The sequence below is a fragment of the Tenrec ecaudatus genome, chromosome 17 (assembly GCF_050624435.1).
Source record: "Tenrec ecaudatus isolate mTenEca1 chromosome 17, mTenEca1.hap1, whole genome shotgun sequence".
NCBI classification, from domain to species: Eukaryota; Metazoa; Chordata; class Mammalia; order Afrosoricida; family Tenrecidae; genus Tenrec; species Tenrec ecaudatus.
Genome location: NC_134546.1, coordinates 36093975 through 36120618, shown reverse-complemented (window position 1 = coordinate 36120618; position 26644 = coordinate 36093975). Strand labels below are relative to the sequence as shown.

Genomic DNA, 26644 nt, shown 5'->3' with positions numbered 1-26644 from the left:
GCTCTCCAATCGGTGCTCTTTCCTGAAAAATACGGCAGAGCCGCCTGATTGGTCCACTGATAGAACTCTCATCCTTTTTACTAGCGACACAATAGTGCATGCCATAGGTGTACTGTGACTTTTTACTTGATTCTCCTAATGATGAACTTGTAGTTTTTCATACCCAAAGCACCAGACTATTGCGTTACATCCTGTGTATATATCTCCTGTATACTGACTTTCCCCCATAAGGACAGAACCTCAAAAAGATTGCTACGTCAGAGGAGAGTGTTCTTTGTTTTCATGGTTACTGCCATCATACTTTCCAAAAGCAATTATTTTGCCTCACATCAGCAATTCACACGTATATTGGCAATGCGTGAAAGTGCCCATTTTCTATAACCATATGAGTACTGGGTTTTATAATGTTTATCATTTTGGGCCCAGCTAATGGACGAGCCACACCTAGTAGCTCTATGTTTAACAGAGCCTCGTGAAAACATGCGTGTGCATATTGGTCCCTTGGATTTTCTCTTTTGAAGTACCCGTTCAAATCACTTTACTGTTTGCTACTGGGCCACATGTTTTAAAAAATCAGTATATAAGCTATGTTTGTATAGCGATATTAGTCCTGTGTCTGTTACATTATAAGTTAAATGTGTGAGCTCAGTCCTGGAGCCAGTGATGGCAAGGAAAAGAAAAGGAGAGAATGAGACCTGGTGGAATTTCAAAGGCAAAGGGAGCCAGATATAGGTGACTGTGGGAATGTGTGTGCGCGCGCGTGCGCGCGTGTGTGTTTAAATGTTCCAGACTCCAATCTAGCTGCCCTTTAAAGTTATGGAGCTGTTTATTTGTATTTGAACAGGTACAGGGAGAATCCTGGAAAGTGATGAACTGTTGGCTAATATGTGCACCCCCTGAGGCTTTCCTCTCCCCTTAAAAACTAGTCAGCCTCCTGTTGGTTAGCATCTGAAATGCCTACTTGATGCCTGGATTTTTAAATAGCCACATATCCTACATTTAGAAAAGGTCTTTAACATCCAACTCTCTACCCAGTGTTTGCACAGTTTCAAACTCTTCAGTCCAGCAAAGTTGTAAAACAGTAGGTTCTAAAACTATTTTGCTGATCAATTTTTCTTACTGTAGATATAGAAAAATTTTAGACTGGTAATTTGGCATTATCCATGAATTATGTGCATAATTTGTTGAGGCATTTGTAACTGGAAGTGGTTTCTTTCCACCCAAAATACTAAAAATGTGAAACAATCAATGTAATTTCAATCCATTATCTCAGCATTAATGTAGCCAAGACATTCTTTTATTTGATCTTTAATCATATTTTTGTGTGTGTGTGTGTGTGTGTGTGTGTGTGTGTGTCCCATTGTCAGTACTTTGAGCACAGTTAATGAAACAGTCTCCTATCCTATCAACTGTTTCTGGAAATCCTGTTGCAGCTTTAGAATTAGAATGACAAAGAGGAAAAAAAACCTTTATTGGATTAATGGCTGTTATTTAATGAGGCAAGATACAAGCTACAGGGTTAGGCAGGTTGTATCTTGAGACCACCTCTTAAAAGAGATGAGATATAAAAGAGATTGAATGAGTGAGCAGAGATGGGAGAAACCTCCTACTTGGGTGGAGAGCCTCCTAAACCCAGGAAGCCAAGACACAGAGAGATTCCAAGGGATGCCCAGGTCACAGATGCTCAACAGAAATATGCACCTTTCCCCAGACCCTGCAGAAAGTGAAAACCTTTCCATGAAGATGGTGGCCCTGAAGTGCGACTTCTAGCCTCCTAACAAGTGCGATAATACACTGCTGTTAAAAAAGCCATCCGCTTTGGGTATTTGTTATAGAAGTACTAGACAATCACTTCTCGGCCTTTTGGCTAAGATCAAGTGTAGAAGTACTAGACAGAACAAGCCAAACGTCATTAGAACAGAAACCACCAAAAGTTACTAAGATGAATCAGAAATCACTCCTGGACAAAATTATCCATAGTTACCAAAACAGTTATACAACATTGCCATGAGATAGTTATTTCAGCTAAATCTAAGGGATATGTATTTTCATACTGGAAATCAAAGTGGTTTTTTTTCTTTTTTCCCCTTTTAATGGTTTAAAATAACCTGCCTGTTAGTGGTAGGTCCAGCATTTAAAAGACTACAACAGATTTGTTTTGTCACATTATTTTTCTGTGATTTCTCACAGTATACATACATACTAAAAGCTAGCGTGATTTTGTTCATGTCCTTTGGGATTAATGTTTTAAGTGGCAGGCTAGTACTTCTGTAAGGTGGTACTATGAATAAAGGAATGCTTCCCAGATTTTTCCAATTTATAAATTTAACTATTATTAACAGAAACAGGCAAAGTCACCTTTAGAAAATAATTTAAAGTCAGTCAATATTGTTAACTAGGATGAGTTATTCAAGATAATTAAGGGATTTTCATTTGGAAACTGTTTAAGTAGTACTTCAAAGGGATTTAGACCTGACTGATAAAATCAAAGTCGTGAAACCTAAGTCAAATCCAAAATAAGATATTTAATACTATTAATACATTTTATTTTTCCTTTCCATGTATTAGCTAGACAAAGTTTAAGTCATAGGCAGGGCCGTATATTACTGAAAAGTGTATCAATGGAAAAAGTCACTTCTAGGAGTCAGAATGTCACTGGAGCAAGTTTAGCATTTTACTGGGAAATTCAACATCGAAGAGAGCAGTGTTTCTATCGGAATTAATGTGGAGGTGGGCAGTGTCTTGTAGCGCCTAGAAAAGGAGTTCTGAGGAAAAAGTTCTGATCCAGTGCCATCATTCTGAACCTGGCAAGTGGGAGACTGTGGGGCGTTACAATCCATATGTTGAAGGAAGAAGAAAAAAAAAATTAAGCTTCAGATTCTCAGAGTCTTCGTACCAGATGATAGCCCTGTTTGAAGTCACCAAATCAAATGCTAGCCCGTAAGGTTTTCTGTTCTTTGGGACTGGATAAATCTCTACTAAGAATATGCCAGCTTCACTCGAGTTAGGAGGAGCAATGAAGTGGGTGCTCCTGTTTGTTCTTGACAATGAGCTGTAGGCGCAGGGAAGAGAAATAATGCTCACCGTGACTTTGTGTCTTTGTGGAGTGCCAAATTGTTGTTCGCCTTGGTCAGTAGAAAGTCTCTTGGAAATTTATAGCCCTCCTCACCTCGCATGTCTTGGTTGACCTCTTTGATCAATAGCCTCAGACATGCAAAACAGTTGTTAGAAGCAGTCTGTTTTCTTTCCTTACTGAATATGGTATTCTTGACAATTGTCTGTTTTTTATGGAAACCAAGGAAGCAGACTGTCTCTTATTTTCTTTACCGGAAGTATTATGGGAAGTAAACTATTTTGTAGGTGTTTCCGGAACTTCTTGAACCTGTGCCTCTTACTCTTTCCTATTTTTTTCCCCCAACAAACCTGGAGGGTCTCTGGGGGCCTAGTGGTGATGCATTGGGCTGCTAACTGCAAGTTCAGCAGTTTGAAACCACTGGCTGCTCCTCAGGAGAACGATGAGGCTTTCTACTTCTGTAAAGAGTTAGTGTTGGAAATTTCCAGAGGCATTTCTGCCTTACAGGGTTATGGTGAGTCGAAACTCCAGGGCAAGTGAGTTTGGTTTTTTAATTTTTGCTGTTGCAAGTAATGTTTTGTGTTCTACTTTATGTGCAACTTTTTTTCTTTTTAGCTTGTGTTCTATTGAGTGAATTCTTGTTGTCATTTTCCATTTCCAAAGTGTTGAATTCTGTGGTGGTTTCGATGAAATTTTGCACGGTAAAATCAGCTTCCCATTGAAAATGTGTGCACAGATTGTTGTGTGGTGTGGGCTGCGATTCCAGCGGCGTGCCGGCAGCACCCCAGTTTCTCCCTGCGCTGGCGCCCTCCCTCGGCCGCCCTCCAGTTCACTTGACCCTCCTTGCGTTTTCATCTCTACTTCTGCGCAAATGTGGCCTGTTTGGCCCATGTTGTTATTGTTATTCCAGGTAGCATATTTCTCCCAAGTGTTAGGGTTTATTTTATTGGCTAATCTAGTTGACTGAATGGTGATTTCTGGGAGTGGCTTCAGTCCCAGAATCTGCCAGTCTAGCAAACCTGGTCTGATTTATGGATTTGGGTTCTGCATCTCTCCCATTCTCTCTGGGCCTTCTGTTGAGTCAAAGTGATTGTGAGTGGTAGTTGGGTGCCATCTTTTCGTCTGGTTTTAGAAGAGGCTGTTGTTCGTGGGGGCATTAGTTCTGTGGACTAATGCTTCCTTGAGCCTTGGATTTCCTTTTTTCTCCTGGACCAGTAGATGCGCCTTCTCTCACAAGCTTGTAAGCCCCAGGCGCCACTCACTGAGTGAGAGAGAGCATGGAGCATTTCCTCTATGCCTTACCTTGTGCCAAGTGAGCAGGTTCCCCCGACACTGCGGTCCTTGGCCTGCGAACCCAGCCACGCAGTGACTTCCTACAATTACACCCACGGTGTGCTCTCCTTTGTATATGAATATAAATGGGTGCTTCACAACGTTTGTGGGAAAATGCCATTATCTTTTAATCCCATGTTCTATGAACTCTTTGAAGCCCCATCATGCATGCAGATGTGAACATCCACAACTAGTGCTAAATATGCACGTACTTGTACGCCTTCCCACACCTATGTAGCTTTCATACCTTTTTGTTACTATGAATAATGCTGCAGAGAACATGGGCGTGCGTGCTTCTTTTTGTGTCATTCTTCTTAACATGCCTAGGAGGGGAATCATTGGCGCATGTGGTATTTGTATCATGTCTCGATTTCATTTTGGAGACAAGCAAGCCTTATGATGTCCCCACCTCACCGTCATTTTCTGTTGTTGCATTCTGGGCTTTGGTCAGTGTTATTTTTGCCGGGGCAAGATAGGATCCTGGCAGTTTGGGCTTGCATCTCTCTCTAGTAGCCAATGGTCATATCTCCTCATGTACTTAGTAGATGCCTGGAGATTTTCCTTGGAGAAGTGTGTGTGTTCATATTCTTTGTCTATTGTTTGGTTGAGTAGTTTGTTTTTGTTGCTGCTGCTGTGTTGAAATTTCCGGTTTATTTTAGAGATTAGTACCTTGTCAGATAAGCCATAGTTAAAAATGTTCCCAGTCTAGAGTTTCCTTTCATTCTCTTTGTAAAATCTTTTGGTAAGCATAAAAGTTTTATTTTTAGGGGCCCCAGCTGTCTAGTTTATCTTCTATTGGGCATTATTTCTAGTTACATTTAATTGTGTATTTATGCTGCAGATTAGTACTCCTAGTATTGTGTCAAAGTTATCTCCTTGGAACTTTATAGTTTTCACGTTAACTTTTGGTCATTGATCCATTCGGAATTAGTTTTTGTGTATGGTCTGAGAGACAAATCCTGTTTCCATTTTCTGCAAATGGAGATCCAGTTTTGCCAGAACCATTTGTTCGAGGGAGACTCTTCCCCAGTGGCCGAACTTCAACTCTCTCAAAGATCAACTGTCCAAAGCCGAGTGAGGTGACATCCCGGTTCTGAATCCTGCTCCATCGGTCGTTGTACTATGTAACTATTTCAACCATTGTAGGCTGTATAGTAAGTTCTGCGATTGGAATGTGTGAGGCTTCTCTGTTTTGTTGTTCTTCAGTAATGCTTTAGCTATTTGGGGAGTCTTCCCTTCCCATATAACATTGGAAATGAAGTCATTAAGTTTTCCATCTCACTGAAGAATGTTATGGAAATGGGGTTGGGATGGCATTCTTTATGTAGGTCTCTTTGGAGTAGTATTGACATTTTCACACTGACGAGTTTTCAGTCCGTAAGTGTGGTATGCTTTTTCCTTCTGTAGATTTCTTGCAGTCATGTTGTGGACTTTTTCTTGAATAAGTCTTTTCCATCCCGTGTGTGTGTGTGTGGGAGGGGCAGGGGCGGGCCGGGCCGGGGGAGGGGGTAGTGTGTGGAAGGTGGAGACAAGGACATGGGAACAGGACAACACAGCAATATGACTGGTGGTTAGGGGCCATCGAGTCAGTTCTGACGCATGGAGACCTCACACGCCTGATCCTGCTGCGTGCTCACCATTGTGGCAGCCAAGGTGTCCGTCCATCTCTTTCAGAGCCTTCCGCTACCAAGAACGATGCCCTTCTCCAGGGAATGGTCTTTACTGACCACATGTTCAAAGTATGTGAGACAAAGTCTTGCTGCCTTTGCTTCTAAGGAGCATTCTGGCTGTTCTTTTTCCCACAGAGACGGATCTCTTGTTTGGGTGGTTCCTAGTACTTCTCCGTGTTCTTAACCCACACCACAGTTCAGAGGTTTGCTCTTTGTGTTCCGTGCCTGACTTTCACATGCTTACGAGGCAATTGAACATACACATGGCTTGGGTCAGCATACCTAAGTCCTCAGAAATAACATCCATTGCTTTTCAACGCTTTGAAGAAGCTTGTGCGGCAGTTACTCCGTGTAACGCATTGTTTGAGCTCTCGGCTGCTGCGTCCGTAGCATTGAAGGTGAATTTGTACACGATGAAAACCCTGACAACATCAAGCTTTTCCCAAAATATTTACCATGATGTCACCTCTTGGTGCAGTTGTGAGGATGTTGGCCTCTTGCTTCCTTACTAACTCTTTGGTTTCTCTTTTTTTCTTCCTGTTTCTCATGTGGTCGGTACCTACTGACTGCCAATCCTTGGAATTCAAACTGTGTCTAGCTTGAAATATAAAATCTAAAACTGGTTCTATACCCACCATCCCTCCCCCTTAATAACTCCTTTTTATTAACAGATTCTTACTGTATCTTACTGACATTGTAAAATATCTTCTCATGTTACAGAGTCATAGAAACCCATCTTTGTAATAGATGTTTTTTCATTTCACTGTAGCATTGCTCACATGTTAACCGAGGGGTTGGTTGGTGATTGGAACCTCAGTGGGAGAAAGACGCTGCTTCCGTACAGGCCACGGTTTTAGAAACCCTTTGCACGGATCTGCTTGTCCTTTGGGGCCATTCGGCGTGAGAGTCAACCCATGGCCATGAATTTGATTCTGAGGGAGCAGAGGCTTTAGTCACAGAAAGTGGCAAAGATCGAATCCAGATTGCTTATCTCTGCTTCATCATCTTCCTCCACTGATGGCACCTGTGTCAATGGCACGCTATCGGAACCAGCCCTCTGGCATCCGTACAGGGGGGTGGTGAGTTCCGCCATTTTCTGTGTGTCCCAGATAGTCCCCTCGTGCTCCCCCTGTTCCTCGCAGGAGTCCTGACCCTCGACAACCACGGATGTGTCCCTGTGTTTGTAGTGTTGTCATTGTACAAATGTCCTATATAATGGACTCATGCCGCATGTGATCATTTGAGGTTGGCTTTGTTTTCACTCGGCATAATCTCCCTGAAATTCATCTGGATGGTTTCGCAAATCAATAGTTCCTTCCATATATGTCCTAAAAGTAAAAATAAGTGCCCTGTTAATCTCCTTCATTACAATTCTCTATCTGCCTCAAATTATCCAACTTTAAGTTCAAAAGAGCCTTTGAATGTTTGTGGGTTGTGAAGATGGGGGGATTATTAAAAGTTTTGGGGAAAATCCATTATCTTTTCATTTTTCCCTCATAATTTTTTTTTTACACTGCATAGCCACCGTGAAAGAGTCCTGGTTGTACAGGGGGGGGAAATGTTGGACAGCTAGAGCAAAGGTCAGCAGGTCAAACCTACTGCACCTCCATAGTAGAAAGATGAGGCGCTCTGCTTCCATGAAGATTGACAGCCTCAGACACCCACCGGGGCAGTGCTACTCTGTCCTCTAGGATCGCTTGGAGTTGGCATCAGCTGGATGGCAGGAGTTTGGTTTGGTTGATCCGTCCTGTGTACCACATTACAGCTGTCAGATTCAGAACTTGTAACATTGACGAGATTACTTATTTAATATTAGTCAATATTCTAATTCTATCAACTTTCCTCTTTCACCGGGGGAATATGGGATAACTAATAACTCTCCCTGTGCAGAATTTAGTTCAGTGCTAGCTATCTGTTAGACTTTTCCTTTCTAATTTTTGTTAATCCAGAAGAGTTCTTCAGCTTCTGTCTTTCATGGCACTGATGTTTTTGAAGACTACAAACCAGTTATTTTATAGCATATTTGTCATGGTCTTTTCCTGTGGTTGGCCTTGGATTCCGGGCGTCCTGCCCTCCTCGGGAATGACTTCTTTCTAAAGGCACATGATGCCCCTATCAGTGATGACCCCTCCATCGGGGTGGGGGTCGATTGCTCCATTATGTAGTTAGCGACGACAACGCTTTGTGACCATGATCCAATGCAGACCCTTAGATTTAGGAGTTATTCGTTAGTTTTATCTATACCAGTCTTTATTTAGATGGTTTGAAGGTCAACCTTTGTAATTACTGTGTCCTAAAGATTTAGCTTGGTTTTGAGACTGAAAAACAAAAATGTTGAGACTTTGATTTCTGCATCCTATGTACATAAAAGAATTCCTAGTGTATTGTAACCATTGTAACTTAAATTGTTTTTTAAACCTGTATTTTTGTTGTGTTTTTAATCCTCTGCTGCCCTCTGCAGGAATATGGATGTAAATCTCTGGAGCAAGGTAAGTTCTAACTGCAAGTCACAACGTGACGTGTAAACAGGTATTATGAACAAAATTATCTTAGCTTTGCACATTTATGATGAATTACTGAAAGTTAATGAAGATAAAACCTGGAAACTGGTAGATTCATATTGTCCTATTAGAAAACAGATTTTACTTTTGAATTAGTCCTTGATTTTGGCCTGAGACTTTTTTTAAATCCAGAAGACTACTGGTAACGTAACTTCAGTGACATTTGACATGCGTGTTTAATAAATACGTTTCAAATGTGTGTATGCATATGGACTGTACATAGCTGTTCATGTGCAGACTGACTCTCTAAGCTGCCACCTTTCACAAACATTAACTGCTTTTACGCAAGACGGGCACCTCTCCTGTGCGAGTTGCACAAGCAGGGTCTGCGTACAGCACACGTCTACTGAGGTTCTAATTCATGCATTCCTTTTGAAATTGATTTTCAGTATTGCTTATTTTGCCATCCATACTATCCTAGTCCCTTCCTATGTTTCATTAGGATGTAATGTTTTTCTTTGGAACTTTTATTGGTTTATTCATTACATGGGTTTTCATTGAAAATTTGATCTTGAATGTGCATATCTTATATCTAGTATATGGTATCTATTTTCTACATGTGTCTGTGTTACAAAACATTGTAGGCTTAAATTGTTTTCCTTTCCACCTTAATTACACTTGGGATTTCCCTTAAATGCAACATAATTTGGTGAAGCGAGGAAAGATTTTGGCCAATTTTGCTTAATTGTTTCACATTAGCAATAAATAGAAGTAACTAATTGTGAACTATTGGTTTTATACTGTGTGCCAGGCACTATTTTAAGAGCTTTTTTTTTTTTGTGGGGGGGGGATGTTTTCTTTTTAAACATTTTATTAGGGGCTCATACAACTCTTATCACAATCCATACATATACATACATCAATTGTATAAAGCACATCTATACATTCTTTGCCCTAATCATTTTCTTTTCTTTTTCTTTCTTTTCCTTTTTTACATTTTATTAGGGGCTCATACAACTCTTATCACAATCCACACATATACATACATCAGTTGTGTAAAGCACATCCCTACATTCTTTGCCCTAATCATTCTCAAAGCATTTGCTCTCCACTTAAGCCCTCTGCATCAGATCCTCTTTTTTTTCCCCTCCCTCCCTGTTAAGAGCTTATTATCTCAGTCATAGTGTAAGTATAATGTGTACATCTTTTAGTGAATTTCATTGATAAGAATCCATGACAGCAAGCATGTTCGAATTTACTTGCTTTTTAATTGGCGCTGTTAAAACTCAGTCATTGACTATAGAGTAAGTTACATAATGGTCCGTGATATTTTATTATTTCTGTATCAACCTCATTTAAAAGAGAACAACTGGTATGATTTCAACAAGCCTGAAAAAACAGTATAAGAAAGAATGTTGGTGGTTAATCCCTCTAAGCTAGTCCTGGCCTTTTACTGTTCATGTAAAGTGACATAAACAGATTGGATTGGATATTAAGCGACCATTCATAAATCATTTCCATTTTCCTTCAACATGGGTTTGGTTTGTTTTTAAGATGCAAACCTATTATTTTAAAAACAAAACTATTTTCTTGGTGTGGGTAAGGGGTAGTGTTGAATTACTGTGCTATAGAATAGCAGTTTACTGGGAAGGCGTGATTATTTCAAGAATTCGAGTTCAGGTTGTATTTGTCCTTGTTTGCTTCCCCTCTGCCGTGGACACGTCTCCTCTCTCCAGATAACGGAGCTGCTGTGCAAGGATGGGCGTCATCTCCAGGAGCCGCTCGGACCAGCGGGTAGTGTTTCCATTTCGATGATTGTAACTTCTCCACCACTCCATGCTTCTGTGTAATGACGGGCTCGGAGGGTTACAGCAGTAAACACTTGCTTTTCGAAGTGAAATCTGAGACACTTGATTATAAACCTTTATATTGATAACCACAACACGTTGAGTTGGCATTTTCTTGCAATCATTATTTTTTAAAGACTGGGATTAGGCTCTTTTCAGCTGTTAAGGAAATGCCTAGAAATTGGGCTGGAAATCAGTAATGAATTATCAGTATTTATTTGACTTTTAGGTTTTGCAGAATTAACTTTAAACATGGAGTGGTGGAGAAATCTTGGGGCTTCTTTCCTATTTAAATATACATTATTATTAAAAAGAAATTATTTTGACATTTAATGGTTTTCCTTTTTCATATAATGGTACCTGGAATACATGGCTTTTTACAAGAAGGTACCCTTCTTGAAAGTTCAGAGTTTCTATTCCAGAGTATTAACGCCTGGCCCTTACACTTTATGCTTGAACGTGTAGGAAAATTACTTTTGTTACAAAACATCTTTGTTAATCTCAGTTTTTCATTGGCTACTAGGCAGCTCTCCAGAGGATTAACTGTATCTGCTTATTAAAATTATTTAACTTCCTGTGCTCACCATTCAACAGTGCTTTCTAATTTGAGGTGCTTCCCTAAATATTGTGTACACACAGACACACACACACACACAGTAGAGATGTGTGCCAGACATTATTTGCCCTCGTCGCTTGTGATAGGACACGAAAGGGGTAAGGCCTTGGGCAGGACCACTCTGTCACAGAGCGGTGGGAAAAATAGATTGAAGTAAGATTCAGGACTGAAAAGCTGTCACTGGGTCTGAAAATAATTAGCATTCCTTTCACTCACCAGTTAGACATGTACTCCCAAACCACATAATCTCTATGCCTCAGTGATCATTGTTGCCATTTCAGAGCCTCTCATCAGGGTGACATCTCACACCAAAATGATTTCTCATAAATTAATCTTGATAGCATGACAGTCTCAGTAATTGTAGTGGAATGCTTTCTCTTCTTGTTGGTTTTCCCCCCACAGAAGCTGTTGGCTATTTCCTTTATAACTTGATTGACAGCATGAGTGACTCAGAGGTACAGGCCAAGGAGGAGCATTTGAGACAATACTTCCATCAGCTGAAGGAGATGGTACCATTTCATTTTTTGTTACATAATGCCTGTCCTGCATGACATGTATCTATTAGATGTGAAATTGCTGCTTTTAAGTACAACCAGACCACTTCTCAATGACATGCAAGAGCCGGAGACTTAAATTACGTCTGAGATCATTTCTGTTAGACAAAATTTCAATTTGGTTGTCTAAAGTTCATCCCCCTTCTTTCATACAGAATGTAAAAATCCCAGAAAATATCTACAGAGGTATTCGTAATCTAATGGACAGCTATCATGTTCCTGAATTGATTAAGGTGTGTGAAATCATAATCTTTGTTGAAATCCTAAATTTAATTTATGTATAAAAATGTGTCAAAATGTCATTGAATTACGATGTTCTACCCCCTTATTAAAGAAAAGCTATTCAAATGACAACCGTTAACAAAATTTTTCATTGATTGTTGATAAATACTGTTTATATATGACAAAATGCATTTTAAAGCATTAATGACAGTGGCTGATAAAGCATGAGTGAAAATTTCTGGAAAATGTAAATAAAAAATGTCAGTAAAGAGATTAGACTTTCAGAAATGGTTGTATCTCTGCTATTGTATTTTCCCACATGTGTTCTGATTCTGAACCGATTTAAATTCCCATTGCAGGATGTTAACATATTGGTTGACAGAGAGAAGACAGACTCTCCAAAAGTAAGTAGGTTTCTGAATAGATTTTACATGCCACGAGAGCCAGATTTAATGACAATTCTACGCTGCATCCTTCCAAAACCATTGGGGCCAAATATTTGTTACTGTCTTACCATTCTTCTGAGAAGTTGATAAAAGTTACTCCACTTCTCAGAAAAACCAATGTAAGGAAGAAATTTGCATCTGAACTCAGGAGATTATAAACCCTTGGAGCCCAGCTCCAGATTCTGACTCCCGGAGCACGTCGCAAGAAGGGTTGCATGAATGGGAAGAGTGGTAAAGGAAGCCCTTCCTGGTTCTTATAGTAAGTTTGTTCTTCTCATTCCCGTAGACTGTGCAGGTCACGGCATCAGAGTTAGAGTCTACCCTTGAACAACTGAAGGCTGAAAATCAACCTATAAAAGATGTCCTAAAGCAGCTCATCTTAACACTGAGTTCAGAAGAGGTAATGCTTGTTTAAATAGTCTACGTATGCCGGCAAAATGAAAAATAAAACCGTCTCCATAGAAAACAGTGAGCAAAGCCAAATAGGAGATTTATCATTTTTACAATTGATGATTATAAGTCATGCCTAGGAAGAATGCAATTAAATGAAAGGTTAACTAATTTCAGCTACACCTTGAATGGCATGTTTTCGGGCTGCTGTAGTGTGTTTACAATAATCTGCAACGTGAATGATAGTAACAGCCGTGATAGGTTTATCATACATGCCAAGTGTCCTTTCAAGCCATGGCTCCGGTCTCTTATATCTAGATTGTCAAGCAACTGATACATGCAGCAGTCATTTGCAAGTCAAATATTACTAGGTTGTTAATGCACGGATTGAAATTGCATTTTCCCGCTGGAAAGAAAGCTCTTTCTGAGACAGGGGTCTCTAGCCTTCTTTCAGCAGGCGTCCAGCTGGGCTTTGTGCTCTTCGCAGTGTTTGTCTGCAGTTTGTGGGGTATCAGTAGACGCCCCACCCCCACCGCTTTCCAGTTCAAGATGATTGTGGCTTATGCCTGTGGTTTTATAGAGAAAATATCCCAACTGACTTTAGATTATAACACGGTACTTTACGTTCTAAAATAATTCTTCACGTTACCTGGCTGTTACGCTAGGCTGCAAGCAGTGCGCAATGATTTCTATTTCTGCATATGGAAATGAGACTGTGAGTAGGGGCTGAGGTAGCAAATATTTCATCTGGAAGTCATTAAGAAAAAAATCACAGTGCCCAAAGCTAAAACACCATTCGACATAAATAATAGCGTTAGAGATAGCAACATTTTAAAACTCGGTGCTTGTGGCTGCTGTGCCTGCTTTTAAAAAGCGAAATAAACGTACTAAGCAAGAATCAGTTGCGAAAATGAACTCTCTTATTTTTGAAGTAATAGTAACTTTTTCTAAACAGAACTGAACAGTACCACTAGAAGTTTAATATTTCTACCCTGATCTTTAAGACCTTCCCCCCCCCTTCTGTTCCTTTTCAGAATATGCAAAAAGCCCTTGAAGTCAAAGCAAAATACGAGTCGGACATGGTTGTTGGAGGCTATGCAGCTTTAATAAATCTGTGCTGTCGTCACGATAATGCAGAAGATGCACTGAACCTGAAGCAAGAATTGTGAGTACCCCGGTGCTGAAACAAGTCTTCGAGATTTATGCTGAACATGTAGTGCTTGATGGACCAAGTAGATGGTTACTTTCTTTACCTAACGTAATTTTTTAAAAGCCTGGAAGCTCTGTGTCTTTGAAATTTCCTAGCGTGAAGACCCCTGATTGATTATGGTTGTTCCAGTGCCACGTCTTTGTTTCAGCGTGATGACACTTGTCAGTATTTAGAGCCACGTGTATCAGTCACAACAGTGAAGCTGTGGCTGCTTTGTGAAGTTGTTAGATTTTTCCTTTCTACACTGCAGGGTCAACAGAAGTTCGTCCACGACTTTGGTACCCGGGCTTTGGGGAGGAGGAAAATGCACCTACGCACAGGCACCCACCCCCCCTTTTGGTCTGTTGCCACAAGTCAGAAGCGACTTGGGCACTGCTTAACAATGTCAGCAATATGATGCAGTTAGGGTCACGTCCCAGTCATGACGCCAAAGAAGTTCTTCATTAGTATTGCTTACAGATGGGCGATAAAGTACACGTGTTGTGTTTGTGAGTTGTACTTTTGCCGCTTTGAACCTGAGTTGGTGTGTGACTTAAAAAATAATCTCAACACCAGTGTAGGCACCAGCGTTCACTGTGACCTTCAGATGAATTAGTGAAAAGCGACAAGGTGGGGATTGCCATTCTTTTTGGAGGGAATCGACTTTTAATAGAATACCATTTGACTTTCATTTGTAGTGACCGCTTAGCTCCATCTGCTGTCCTGGACACCAGAAAGTACGTAAACCTTGTGAAAGTATTGGGGAAGCATGGCAAGCTCCAAGGTAAGGCTCGGGGTGTAGAGGAAATCTGTCATGCCAGTATCTTGCCACTGCAATAACATGGGAATCGATATTAATGGTGTATCATGTCCTGCAAAGTGCTTGAACACTTTGCATACACATTTGCATGTGAATCCAACCAAAGCTGCATGGACAGTGTAGGCCATTAGTTTTAATGGATAGGCAAGCTTGTCATTTACATTTACACAGCTCAGTGCCTTTTGCATTTCTGCAGCTAGTTTTTATTAGCATTACTGTTCGGATTGAGTTTGAGGATCATGACTTATGGCACAACTTGCTTATGTGCCTGGGCTAATGGCTTTGTTTTTGCTTTAAGAAGGTCTGAGGGCTGAACATAAAGCCTGTAAACAAAGCCCTCTCTCCCTAAGAACCCTGAATTTCAAGAGTTTTTACTTAGAAATTTCACAGGAGCACAGCTGATTATACGGCTGAGTTTGCATAGTGTGATTTTCTTGTTATGATAATGGTAAGCCTCATAATTAATTGCACTCAATGATAAATTTTACTATTTGCTGTTTCTTAACTTTGTGATTGAACTGTTTTCAAACTTTGTCTTTAGCCTTCTCTTTGATTTCTAGATAAGCCAGTTTTAATTGTACTGGAGTGAAAAATGCATGGAGAAATATTTTAGTTAAATATTGAGTTGTACCGGCCCCCGCATCACCCCGGAAGCCTTTCTAACAGGACACTATTTACAAAGATTAGTTTGTTTATTTAAAAGCCACTTTTTGGTAAAGTGGTCAAAGCATTCTGTATATGCAATAATTAAGAACAACATTATAAAAATGCACTTATTCCATATCCTAAAATGTTTGTTTCTTCCTTCCTAATGAAGCCTAATGAACATAGTGTATTAACATGCAGTCTTTGGAAAGCTTTCATTGGCTCTGCTTGGCTAATTAGTATCGACATAGCAAACAGGCCCTATCGGTATCAGACCATTAGTCTGGCTGTATATACAGTGTAAACACATCTTTATTATCTGGCCTCCTGACAGGCCATCTGCTGTAGAAACAATGGTGTGATTTAGCAGATGTTGGCGCTGAGCGATGAAAGCATCCATTTAGGAGGATGTACAGCCGTAGGGCAGCTTGGACGGGGTTATGTGGTGCCGAGTGGGCACACAGTCCCTATCTATAATTTGTAGTCAAAGTTGCCGGGAAATGATAAAACCATGCTATTGTGGATTTATAATTGTAGTCTCGTTTAGAAATGCAAGTAGTAATTAACTTGAAATCGGCATTATACACTAGAATTTACATTCCTGCTGGGCTTGAAATGCTGTTTTAATAGCAGTTTGTTTTCCCTACATGAAATTACCTAAGGGTCTTTTGTGTTGCTTCATTGTAGATGCTATTAACATTCTAAAGGAGATGAAAGAGAAGGATGTGCTCATCAACGATACAACAGTCTTGTCCTTTTTCCACATCCTGAACGGTGCTGCCCTACGAGGGGAAGTGGAAACAGTGAAGCAGCTGCATGAGGCCATCGTGACTCTGGGGCTAGCGAGCCCGTCCACCACCATAAGTTCCCCACTGGTCACCCTGTATCTGGAAAAGTAAGTTAATTGACTTTTGAAGCTGAAATATTGGCTTCAGAAGGATGAGTCTCATCATCTGTGGTGATGCGGAGGAGGCCTTATAGGTGATTGGCCGCAAACTTAGTGGCTTCATGTGGACTCTGACCTTGGCAGTGGTCCCACATCATGAAGCACGGTGGTTCATCTGAAGGGCTTGTGAGGCTGCCACATGACATGCAGTCCGGTTTCTCCCAGCTCTTACTCTTGTATGTGCTTATGGCTATTGAGCATGAGAAAGAAGGCCTTCGTGGGCTCTAGGGCATAAACGCCAAGTGTGTTCCCACAAAGCGACCCCCACCCCCTTCCCCGTGCAGCAGAAGGAAGCCTGCCCGGGCCTGTGCATCACTCTTACGGTGAGCCCATTGTGGCCACTGCGGCAGTCCCTCTGGTCGCTGCCCCTCCTGCCGGGACTTTACCAAGCGTCAGGACTGTTTTGTTAACCAAGGATATGCATCTCTTCAGGGCTTCTTTCTGGAGATGGTATTTTAATTGTATCCATCAGAAAAAAAGTTATTTTTAACCTGATTGAGGTTTTAGAGCATATTTTTGCATTGTAGGAAAAATAAAGCGTTACAATTGAGATAGGCAAGATTTACCAAACTTGAAAATTGTTCCATTCCACATACTCAAATTGGTATCCAATTTAAGGTATTATTTGCTAAATCAGTCCACTTTGTTGATATGAGTCCAACGTTCATGTAAGATGAATAAGGATGTGTTTCTTTCTTTTCCTTTTGAGTTTGTTTTTGTGTGAATGAATGTGTGTATGGTAGACTCCCTGTCACCTGCCTCTTATTCATCTTTGTGAATGGGATTGTCGGCGACAGTGTAGATGTTTCCATACTAGTGCCAAGAGAAAAGTGACACATGTCCTGACAGTTGTCTTATACTTTCCAGATTTCGGACAATTCTTCTCTATTTGGTGGGGAGCATGGTTAATCGAATACAGTTTAGTATTGAATGTGATTTTGTCTTGAATAAAAAATGTAGTGTAAGCAATTTTTGTTTACTGGCTTGGTGTTAGGAAATGTGTCCACAAACGCACACACACACATGTGCCCCAGGCTGTGGGTCATTTCCTTTGCCATTTAGTCATCAAAGAGCACGTCAGATGACTGGCTAGATCTTACCTTCCACAATGTGCATTCTTTTAAAGAAACAGTGATTCAAACAATTACTGTGTTATTGAATTCTCATATTCACAGTCAACCTTATATAGAAATCCTATAATTAATATGCTTCCTACTGGAAATTTTTTGATTGTTTAAAAGACCCATCTCTGCAAATTGTGTGTGGCGCTCTGTGTAGGGATTTGAAGGAAATGGGCCCAGTGCCCAGAAGAATTAGGCCCTCCTCCACCACTGGGCAAAAATAAAATAATTCACATTGAAAACCAGGCCTCGGTACGCGGTATCTTACCAATAGAAATACTTTGAAGACAGAAGACATAAAAGTTTTCCTAAAGGAGTCTACAGATGGGGCTCATGAACCAAGCAGAGCTTACCCCAGTGAGAATGGGAGCCGCTGGCACTGCGGTGGCTCTCCCGAGGGAGCTGGCTGCTCTGCCTCCGTCTGGATTATGAAGCCCATTCAGTAGGTGTGAATCTCAGTAAAATTTGGCAGTCTTTAAATGTGAGCCCAAGGGAATGAAAATCTTTATCTTCTCCTTTATGGTTTCTTACCACTTTCATAGACATGATTTCTATTTGCCTATGGGTTTTTGGTGGTGGTGGTGGTATGGTTTAAAGAAGCATCTCTTATGGCAGGCCTCTCATTTTCATACATTATAACATCAAAGACTTTGTGGACGTTTGAGGTTCATGAGGATGTTTATAAAATTGTAGAGAGCAGTAGCTGTGCTTCTCCTCAGGGAAACGCTGGAAGGAAAATACAGGTTGAGACTGCTTTTCCACTCTTTGTTTCACGAACAAAGGAAGATTTCTAAGGGATGCAGAATCACGGCAGCTACTGTTGTTCCTGCCTGACTACGCTGCCTGAAAAATCCACGTGTGTTTGAGTTGGTCACATGCTCCATCATCAGTCCGATCATCACATCGAGCGGAGCAGCTATGCGCCCTCCTGAGAAATCAACCTTACTTACTCACAGGTTAAATTATGAAGAATGTTTTAGGACATTATACAACTGCTTCATCCTTTCATCCAAGGGTGGGCATCACGTGTAGACTGTCACTGTGGAAGACTAGAAAGGGCGCCACTGCGTGTGCATGAGTCCCCATTCTGTTGTAAATACATCTGTAGACTGAGTCACTTAGAACGACGATCTTGACAATTCACCAGTTCTTAGTGTCGAACCTGCCCTTCTTCCCGCAAGTGAAGCACGGGAAAGGGACCACTGTGTCTGTTTGTGTTGTTTGGATAGGGCCGGCAATCTTTATGGGAATGGAAATGGTGCACTTTGCTTTTATTCCTTTGTCCAGGGAAGTCCAGAGCCTTAACAAGGCTGCAAAATTAGAAGGAACTGCTTGTAAACAAACCTGTTTGTCTGTTTTGATAATGCTTTTCATTTCTTTTTGAAAAGAAATGCTCAAGAGTGGAACATAATTATTTCCATGTGCTTCATTTACATTAGACGGTTCTCTAAGCCATGTCTAGATGTCGTCCAAATGAATGTTATTTCAAATATTTTCATTTGTTCATCTTAAAGCTCATTTCTTTTATTGAAATCATGCCTGATTCGGGGAGATTGACACGGATCTTTAATGTCAAGGAAGGGAGAAATGCTTTACAATAGGGTAAAGGAGCTTTGGATCAGTCGTTACGTTATAGTAGGGAAGTGAAATTAGGACAATCTGAGCCATTGGATTTAAAAGCACAGACATTTGTGTGATGCAGTTTCAGATTTACTTGTTTGATAGCTGATCCATTTTGGTTTCATTGTCTAAGAAAAATATCTGAAGCTCTTTAACTGGATTCTATTAGTGCAGATGATCAAAGCAGCTCTAATTTCTGCTTTTCATGAAGGAGTGTGCCGGGCTGATCTGCGTTATACTCTGTGTGCACATATGCATTTCATTTACGTGCACGGGGCTCCCGACATACCATCCTCTCCAACTCCTGCTAACTTAATCTTGGCTTCTGCAGGAAGATGGCAGCTCTTGTAAGTTGACCCTATCACAGGGTAAGTTTTACAATTCACTAGGACATCAGTGGGGGAAGTACCATCCATACTTTTAAAAATGTTGGTTAGTCTGTCTTGCTCACGCACTCCCCCCTATCAATTTTAGCATCTTCATTTGTACTAGATACTTTTATTATTGTGGGCATGCTTGCCTTTCTAGAGTGAAACTCTTTATGTACTGAGAGGAAATTAAGGAGGTTTGGCTCTTTTACTCCATTATTGCAATTAAGAATTTAGCATCATCAGTGCCAAAGGACAAAAGTGGTTCATTTGCCCTAGGGGGACAGGACAGTGATAAGATGATTTTTCGTCAAGGATCATTGGGTCGTAATTAAGTTACATTCATGGCTATTGCTTTTTGAAGGATGATTGGTAAATGACAGGCTTCATGTGCTTCGTACGGACAGTGTTCGGTAGGGTTTTTTTTCTTTCTCTGTCAGAAAATCCTGTTGAGCCTGATAATGTAAATGTGGCATTTTATTCTGAACAAAAGAGCAGGGAAATGAGCTATCTTGTCTAATCATTCAGTTGTTTAACACCGACTTCCAGTTTAGACTCAATTGGCTGGAAAGCACTTGACATGTGAAGTTAGTGCTGTTCGGAACGCATGTTTGAGTAAATTTTAAAGTAAGTGACAGCTAAATTGTACCTAGGGAAATTACAAAGCCTTCAACACAGTTAATTTTTTGGGGAGGATTAGTTGTAATTGCAACACCAGTCTCCTTGAAGATTCCTCATTTATAGATGATGAACAGAAAAAACAGTTAGCTCTTTCAAGGGCTGGTTTTCTTAGCAGAATAATTTTGTAAAGACGGTGGTTTCTCCTTATCCTAAGGAGCTGCTTAAAATTTCTAGAGTAGTTTGTTTTTAGGGTGATGTGGGGTTGTTGTTGTTTTACATACCCCCTTCTGGTTTTAAACTTTTTTCTTCCCCAATCCCCCTTTTCCTCTAGTGATTTCAGATTTGAGAGCTTTTCGGTCAGTAAGCCCTTTGGATACATGACACTTCTCTTACACTCTGTGCATAATGCTGAAGCACTTTACTCCAATCAATTCATATTTGTCATCTTTGTTGTTGTTGTTGTTGTTGTTGTTGTTGAAGTAGTCATCTTTTTTTTGTTGTTTAAGTGTACTCCCTGGAGATTAGGGAGTTACTTGCTGGAAGAACAGAGACCGAGTTTAAAGCTGCTGGTAGGCGATGGATACTTGTCACTGGTCACACGTGTTGTGACAGTTGGAGATCGTGTGGTGCACGTTGGTGGTTTTCACAGGGAGGAGGCATTTGTTTGAGTTGGGAGTGCTTTGTTTCTGGTTACCGTTAGGTGGTTTCATGCCAAGGACTTGTGTTCTAGGAGTGTGCATCCACTAAGCTTACATTGGAGCCTGAGAGCTGCGTGTGTGTGATCGACACACTTTAATTTCATCTTAAGGACTGCAACAAGAGGTAGCATTTGATTTTATGTGTAAATGGTGTCCCCTTAAAATAGGAATCGTGGCAGCGTTTGAAGCGAGCCAAGGGATACATTTTCATATTTGTAAATAGAATTCTTCTGTAAATGTTCACATTACTTACTGTGTTCAGTCTGTTAGAAATAGGTCTTGTTAAAACTTAGTTATAGGGTCACATTGAACCTGTTTTGCCTTCATTTCATAGGCTAACAGAATTTTAATAGGGTAACCATTAATTTATATCCTTCAAAATATCAACTTTTAAGATAAAGCCTTAATTGTTATTAGTATATATGGTTTCAGTTGTGCAGGCCTCTGTATATTAGTGGAATGGTTGGGGGTGTCCTTCTTTGAGAATACCACAGTGGTCCTGTAAGTATGTTGCAGTTCATTTTTTCTTACTGCTGTTTGAAGCCTGTGAAAGCCCAGGAGAGGACTCTGCAACGCGTGGCTCATTCTGTGTATAAGCCGTGCTTGGCCTTAGGTGCGTAAAGCCAGGCTTACAGAGACTGGGACAAGGATGCAACCAACGTTTGGAACCCAGGCCTAATTACAGGATTTCCTCAAGGATCATTGGTACTGGAGAGGAGGGGTTTGGCCCCGCTTCAGTGATTTAAAGTCTACAAAGACCACGAAAGATCGCTTCAAAGCAGAGAAGCTAGAAATGTGTTGGTTGGTAACATGGGGCCTTATATTTTGGGCCTAAAAAAGTTCCCGCCTTTCTCCTTTTGATAACTTGCTGCTCTTAATGCATCCTGCCAGATAAGAGTAGCGCTCTTCGCTGTTCACTCCCCTTCGCTGGCTCAGGAGCGATTTTCTGTGCTGGTGCCAAACAGATTTGAGTAGATGAATCTAACAGCCGAGTGTAAGCCGACCTGAATATCAGCTGAGGCACCTAACGTTACCACAAAAATGGCATTAAAAATGTGCTGGAAGACTTGGCTTAGACTTGAGTATATCCGGTAGTATTAAAACAGGAAAGGAGCCCACAGGACTTTGATCCAGCCATGTGACGACTTCTTCTGTCCACCCTGCCAAGCCAACCGTGTGACGTTGCTGTTTTGCTTACTGCGCGGGGTGCTTATCAATTAGAATGGGAATCCAAGCCATGAAGCTCTCGCGATCCACGAAGGCAATGGAGTCTTCGACACTCTTTCTTTAACCTTCAAGCTTTAATCATGATTAATGAGGACATCAAATTATGTGAGGGATATACATTTTTTGTCTGTTTTCAAATGATGAGATCAGCCACAGGTCAGAATGTATATAATAAATCACTTACGTACTCACTCACTGCTCTTGAGGGACCCCCACAAGACAGGATGGAGCTGCCCCAGGGGTTTCTGAGGCTCTACCTCCTCCTGGGAGCGAAGCCGCCTCTTCTCCCAGACAGGGGTAGGAAACATGGCTCGTTATGAAGGTCATTTCTGTCTTCCCGAAGCTTTATATGAATGATTTCCATTTTGCTATTCTTGTCCTTTCTATTGTTCTTCTGTACCTGGATAATCTTTAGAAGGATATATTGCTGACCAAGACTATTAACACGTCTCTTTGATTGACAGAACAATTATTTGTTCATTTATCGTTAGCCTTGACCCGAGGTAGGGACAATATAATTGCGACAGTAACCATTCTAGTTTGGGAATGGATGTGAAAAACAAATCTTGCCACTAAACAAGAAGAAGAGCCAGAAACTAGTTTGTATTAGTTTTGCTTTTTAAAATATTTTAGTCGTTTCCTATTAAATGGAACTGTAGAAAAGCAATCGCTGAAGTGCTGGGAAATACTGATCATATCAAGCTTTAGAACACATGTGGTAGCTACGGTAGCGTTTCTCTTGTGTGACAGTAATCTAGCCCGCAACATCTACTTGCGGTTTTGAAATTAACCTGTAATTTAGTCTTCACCCCAAATGACAAAAACTGAAATGACTCTGTGGGGTGCCGGAAGATGCACTGTAAACAGGCTTAGTGAGGGGCGAAGGTAGATCCGCCAGGGCAGGCTCGCTTTCACTGTGTCAGTATCATTGCGATGCAATGAGCACTTCCTGGTCTTGTTTTACTTTTGAGTACAGCCTAAAATCTTAATCTAGATAAAATAGTAATTCCATCTAGGGCAACCTAACATTTGGATAATGGACAACAGAAAATACTGCTTTTCTTCCTTTTGAAAACTGTTGGTTTGTGTGAACAGAATTTGTGTTCTCTACCAAGATTGTCTCTGCTTGTCACTTAGTGGTAGGTTGGCCTTGGTCTCTAAGCAAGCCTTCTGTTTATGTTTCATGCTCTTTTCAAAATGCTTTATTTTTTTTTGTTCCAAATAGCACCACCTTGCTAGTTTACACAAACAGTGGAGCTTTTGAGAAAGCGTAATGTCTAATCAGGTGTGCTGAACTGAGAGTGCCAAGTATGCGGCCTGGCTCTGCTACCAGCTCTGTTTACCTGGGAGCTTTACACATTCAATCTCTAGCTGCCTCGGTTTCCTCATCTCGGTCAACATCAAGGGGATTGGTTTGTAGAAGAGAATCACAGACTCCCCGGAGCTCTAATAAGGTCTTGTGTTTCTTAGCATTATTTCTCATATTTGACATTTTCCTTTTAAAGGGGAAAAATATACTTTTCAAGGACACATATATATTTGTCCTGCTTTTTAAGGAAACTCTGACTTAATAGTCTAATAATTCTAACTGGTCACTACTTGAGAGAATCTTGTCTCTAAATAGAAATGATTTTTTAAAATGAAGTTTAAAACTGTAAAGGTCTCTTAGGATCCACTGACCTGTGGAAATAAGCAGGTTTTAGCAATAGTGAGTTCCTGAGATAAATGAATCCTCAGGTTATTCCCTGCTTACCTGGGGGGGGGCGGGGAAAGGCGGGGGGGGAGGGGGGGGGCTGCCAGTATCCCAAAGAGTGATGACCAAGTTGGAAAAGTTCTCTCACATCTTTGATAGCTATAATCCTTGATAGCTATGAATGTAAATTTAATAAAGTTTCCACAACCTGAAATTGTTGAGGGCTATTAAGTATCTGGAAAAAGATATTTGACAACAATTCTACTAAAAACAGTGGCAATCTTATAACTGCTTCTATGCATAAAATCATATTTTACGTGAATTCAGGGTATGTTTTCATCTATGACTTTTTTAACAGCACCATGAAGCTAGCTAAATAATAAAATACGAAGCTGGGAAACAGGAAACTACTAATGATGCCTGTATTCTTTTTTTTAACCATTTTATTGGGGGCATGTACAACTCTTATCACCGTCCATCCATCCATCCATCATCCATCCATCCATCCATCCATCATCCATCCATCCATCGTGTCAAGCACATTTGTACCTTTGTTGCTGATGCCTGTCTTCTGAATGTTGTATATATATGAACATTGCCTCTCATACTTTTTTCCATCTTGCTTGTGTAATTTTCTACCTTAAATAAAACTGAGTTGTGTGTATTTTAATCTCTGCAAACCATTACTGAGAGTCTCAGTGAAGTTGGGCTCACTTTATTCATTGTTACTTGTTGCTGTTTCTCAGGGATGACTTACCCGCCGCTCTCCAAGCCTCCGTTGACTGCTATGAAAAGTATAAAATACTCCCACGGATTCATGATGTCTTATGCAGACTGATTGAGAAGGGAGAGACCGAGCTCATTCAGAAAGGTCAGTGACCTTCTAACACCTTTCTGTAGTTTCCCCCTCCTGCTTACTTAGTGAATGCACCGCTTCGTAGAGAAAGCTGAACGAGAAGGGAAACACATCCAGAGAAACTAAGTCACATTTTTTATTTGGAAAGAAAAAACTCAGCGGATTTCCCATATTAGAAACGTTCCTCATTTGAATACCTTCATTTTGGAAAGTTTTACCTGTTGTTCTTTCTGCTCTGCTTCATAGGGATCTCCAGACAGAAAATTGTAGCTCTATTTGTTGTAAATAGTTATTTTTAAGATGGATAGCCACGCAGAACTCCCTCTGTTGCATTGTGCTTCTGTGCATTTTCTTCCCTTGAGATGTTTTCTTCTTTCTTCGCCAGCGATGGACTTCGTGAGTCAAGAGCAAGGCGAGATGACGATGCTCTATGACCTGTTCTTCGCCTTCCTGCAAACCGGGAATTACAGAGAGGCCAAGAAGATCATTGAGGTGTGGTTTTCATTCCAGCATTCTGATTGTACAGCTGTTTAGACTCTTAATTAGATTAGACTGAAAAATTTTAACCTTTAATTACACTTGTTCGGATTCATGTTAATAGCATTCAGTCCCAATAGAGGGGGGAAAGAAGGAAAAAAGAACTCGGCCAACTTCTTTCTTGTGTATAATTACAGTTCAGAAGAGGCAGTCTGGTTGTATATTGAATTTGTTTCCTCACTTTGTAAAAATCACTGTTATATATCAAAATGATATTTGCATATTAAGACGTGGATTGTGGAACAATTAAATTAAACTGGCATTCCTGGGTGTAAAGTTGCTAATCCTCTTTGCCAAAGAATTCTTTGTTCTTAAAAGCAGTCGGATTTAATTTGCTGCAGACCCTGCTCAGATTTATTTGTAATGCTTGTCTACAAGTTAATCAGCCAAACAGGTGCTGTCTGCAACTGTTTGGCATTTAATTTAAATTTTCTTCTTTTTTTTTTAAACTATGGTAAGCGGCTTATGGGAAGTGGTAGGTGACAAACCTGGCCTATTCAGGATTAGTATGTTTTATCTAAGCTTGATTGAAATTTCGTTTCCTGAAATTGACAAGTCAAAGGGCAGCTACAATTCTCTGTCCACTAAGAAAACAAGGCATTCAACAGAAAATGTACCTGTTGCCATAAGAAAAAAAGTATTTCATGTGATGATTAAAATTGTCCACTTACAAACAGATCTGTAATCGTGTTTCTCTCCGGTCACACTTGGTCTGGACTTTGTGCTTCTCCCCGACGGTGCCTGTGGGGGTGCGCTGCAAAGGTGGTTCTTGGCCTCTGTGTGTGTACACTGGTGACTGCGTGTAGGACATTTAAAATGAAGGCAGAAAGCCCAGAGAGTGGGAGGTAGTCTTTTGATGTTTTTCAAAGAAAATGTGGTATGGGCCAGGAGGACTGTGGGGGTCGGTTCAGAACCTTCTCCTTTTTTTGTCTTCTGCAGTACATCAAATAAGAAGCTAAGGATGATGGACAATATGAAAATTAATAAGTTAAGAAAGAATAGGTATTAAACATTTTCATTATTTCCAGAAAACATGTGTATTTCACCAATGGATAGACCATTGCAGTTGAATTTCAAGGCTCTGCAACAGAGCTTCTTACATGATGTGCTGCGGAAGAAAGCCAGGTGAACTTACATGAACTGAAGGCACACTGGAGCAAGTTTCAGTGTATGCCAGGTTTTGTTTTAAAAATGAGTTGGTACACATATATTGTGTACCAGTAAGCATAGTTTCGTAATTTGTGACATACGGATTATTGCTGACAAATGGAATTACAGCTGGTATTTTTCTTTATATTTTTGTATTTTATGAGATTTTTATAATGAGAAGATACTTGGTGGCTTAAAAACGTTAATCAGAAAGTCAATGAAAAGGAAGTGGAATTTTTCCATGAACTTTTGAAGCCCTCATATAATGGGGGGGGGGGGTGTTGTCTTGCAATGGAAGAGACTTATTTAAGATCAAACCCTTAAGGAGCTAATACGAAGCTCTTTGAACATGAGATTATTATGTGAAGATTTCTACTATGTAAGACTAAGAAGTGTTACCTGCTAGTTATAAAAGGTATGAATAGTACTGTGTGCTCAAGAGTGAAACTTATTCCCAGTATAGGAAGGAATACCATTAAAAATGACATAAAAAAGGAAAATCT

The 26644-nt window shown here is 40.5% G+C and overlaps 1 protein-coding gene across 1 annotated transcript in view; it reads left to right on the top strand.

The window, feature by feature from the left end:
* The window catches only part of LRPPRC (leucine rich pentatricopeptide repeat containing), a 103448-nt gene that overhangs the window by 38090 nt on the left and 38714 nt on the right, over positions 1–26644 (top strand). Inside the window, exons 15-25 of the mRNA XM_075536158.1 lie at positions 8537–8564; positions 10313–10370; positions 11442–11548; positions 11749–11826; positions 12175–12219; positions 12548–12661; positions 13686–13816; positions 14539–14624; positions 15993–16200; positions 24346–24470; positions 24841–24947. Of these exons, the coding sequence (XP_075392273.1) occupies positions 8537–8564; positions 10313–10370; positions 11442–11548; positions 11749–11826; positions 12175–12219; positions 12548–12661; positions 13686–13816; positions 14539–14624; positions 15993–16200; positions 24346–24470; positions 24841–24947 (1087 nt within the window). The remainder of the gene's footprint in view (positions 1–8536; positions 8565–10312; positions 10371–11441; positions 11549–11748; positions 11827–12174; positions 12220–12547; positions 12662–13685; positions 13817–14538; positions 14625–15992; positions 16201–24345; positions 24471–24840; positions 24948–26644) is intronic.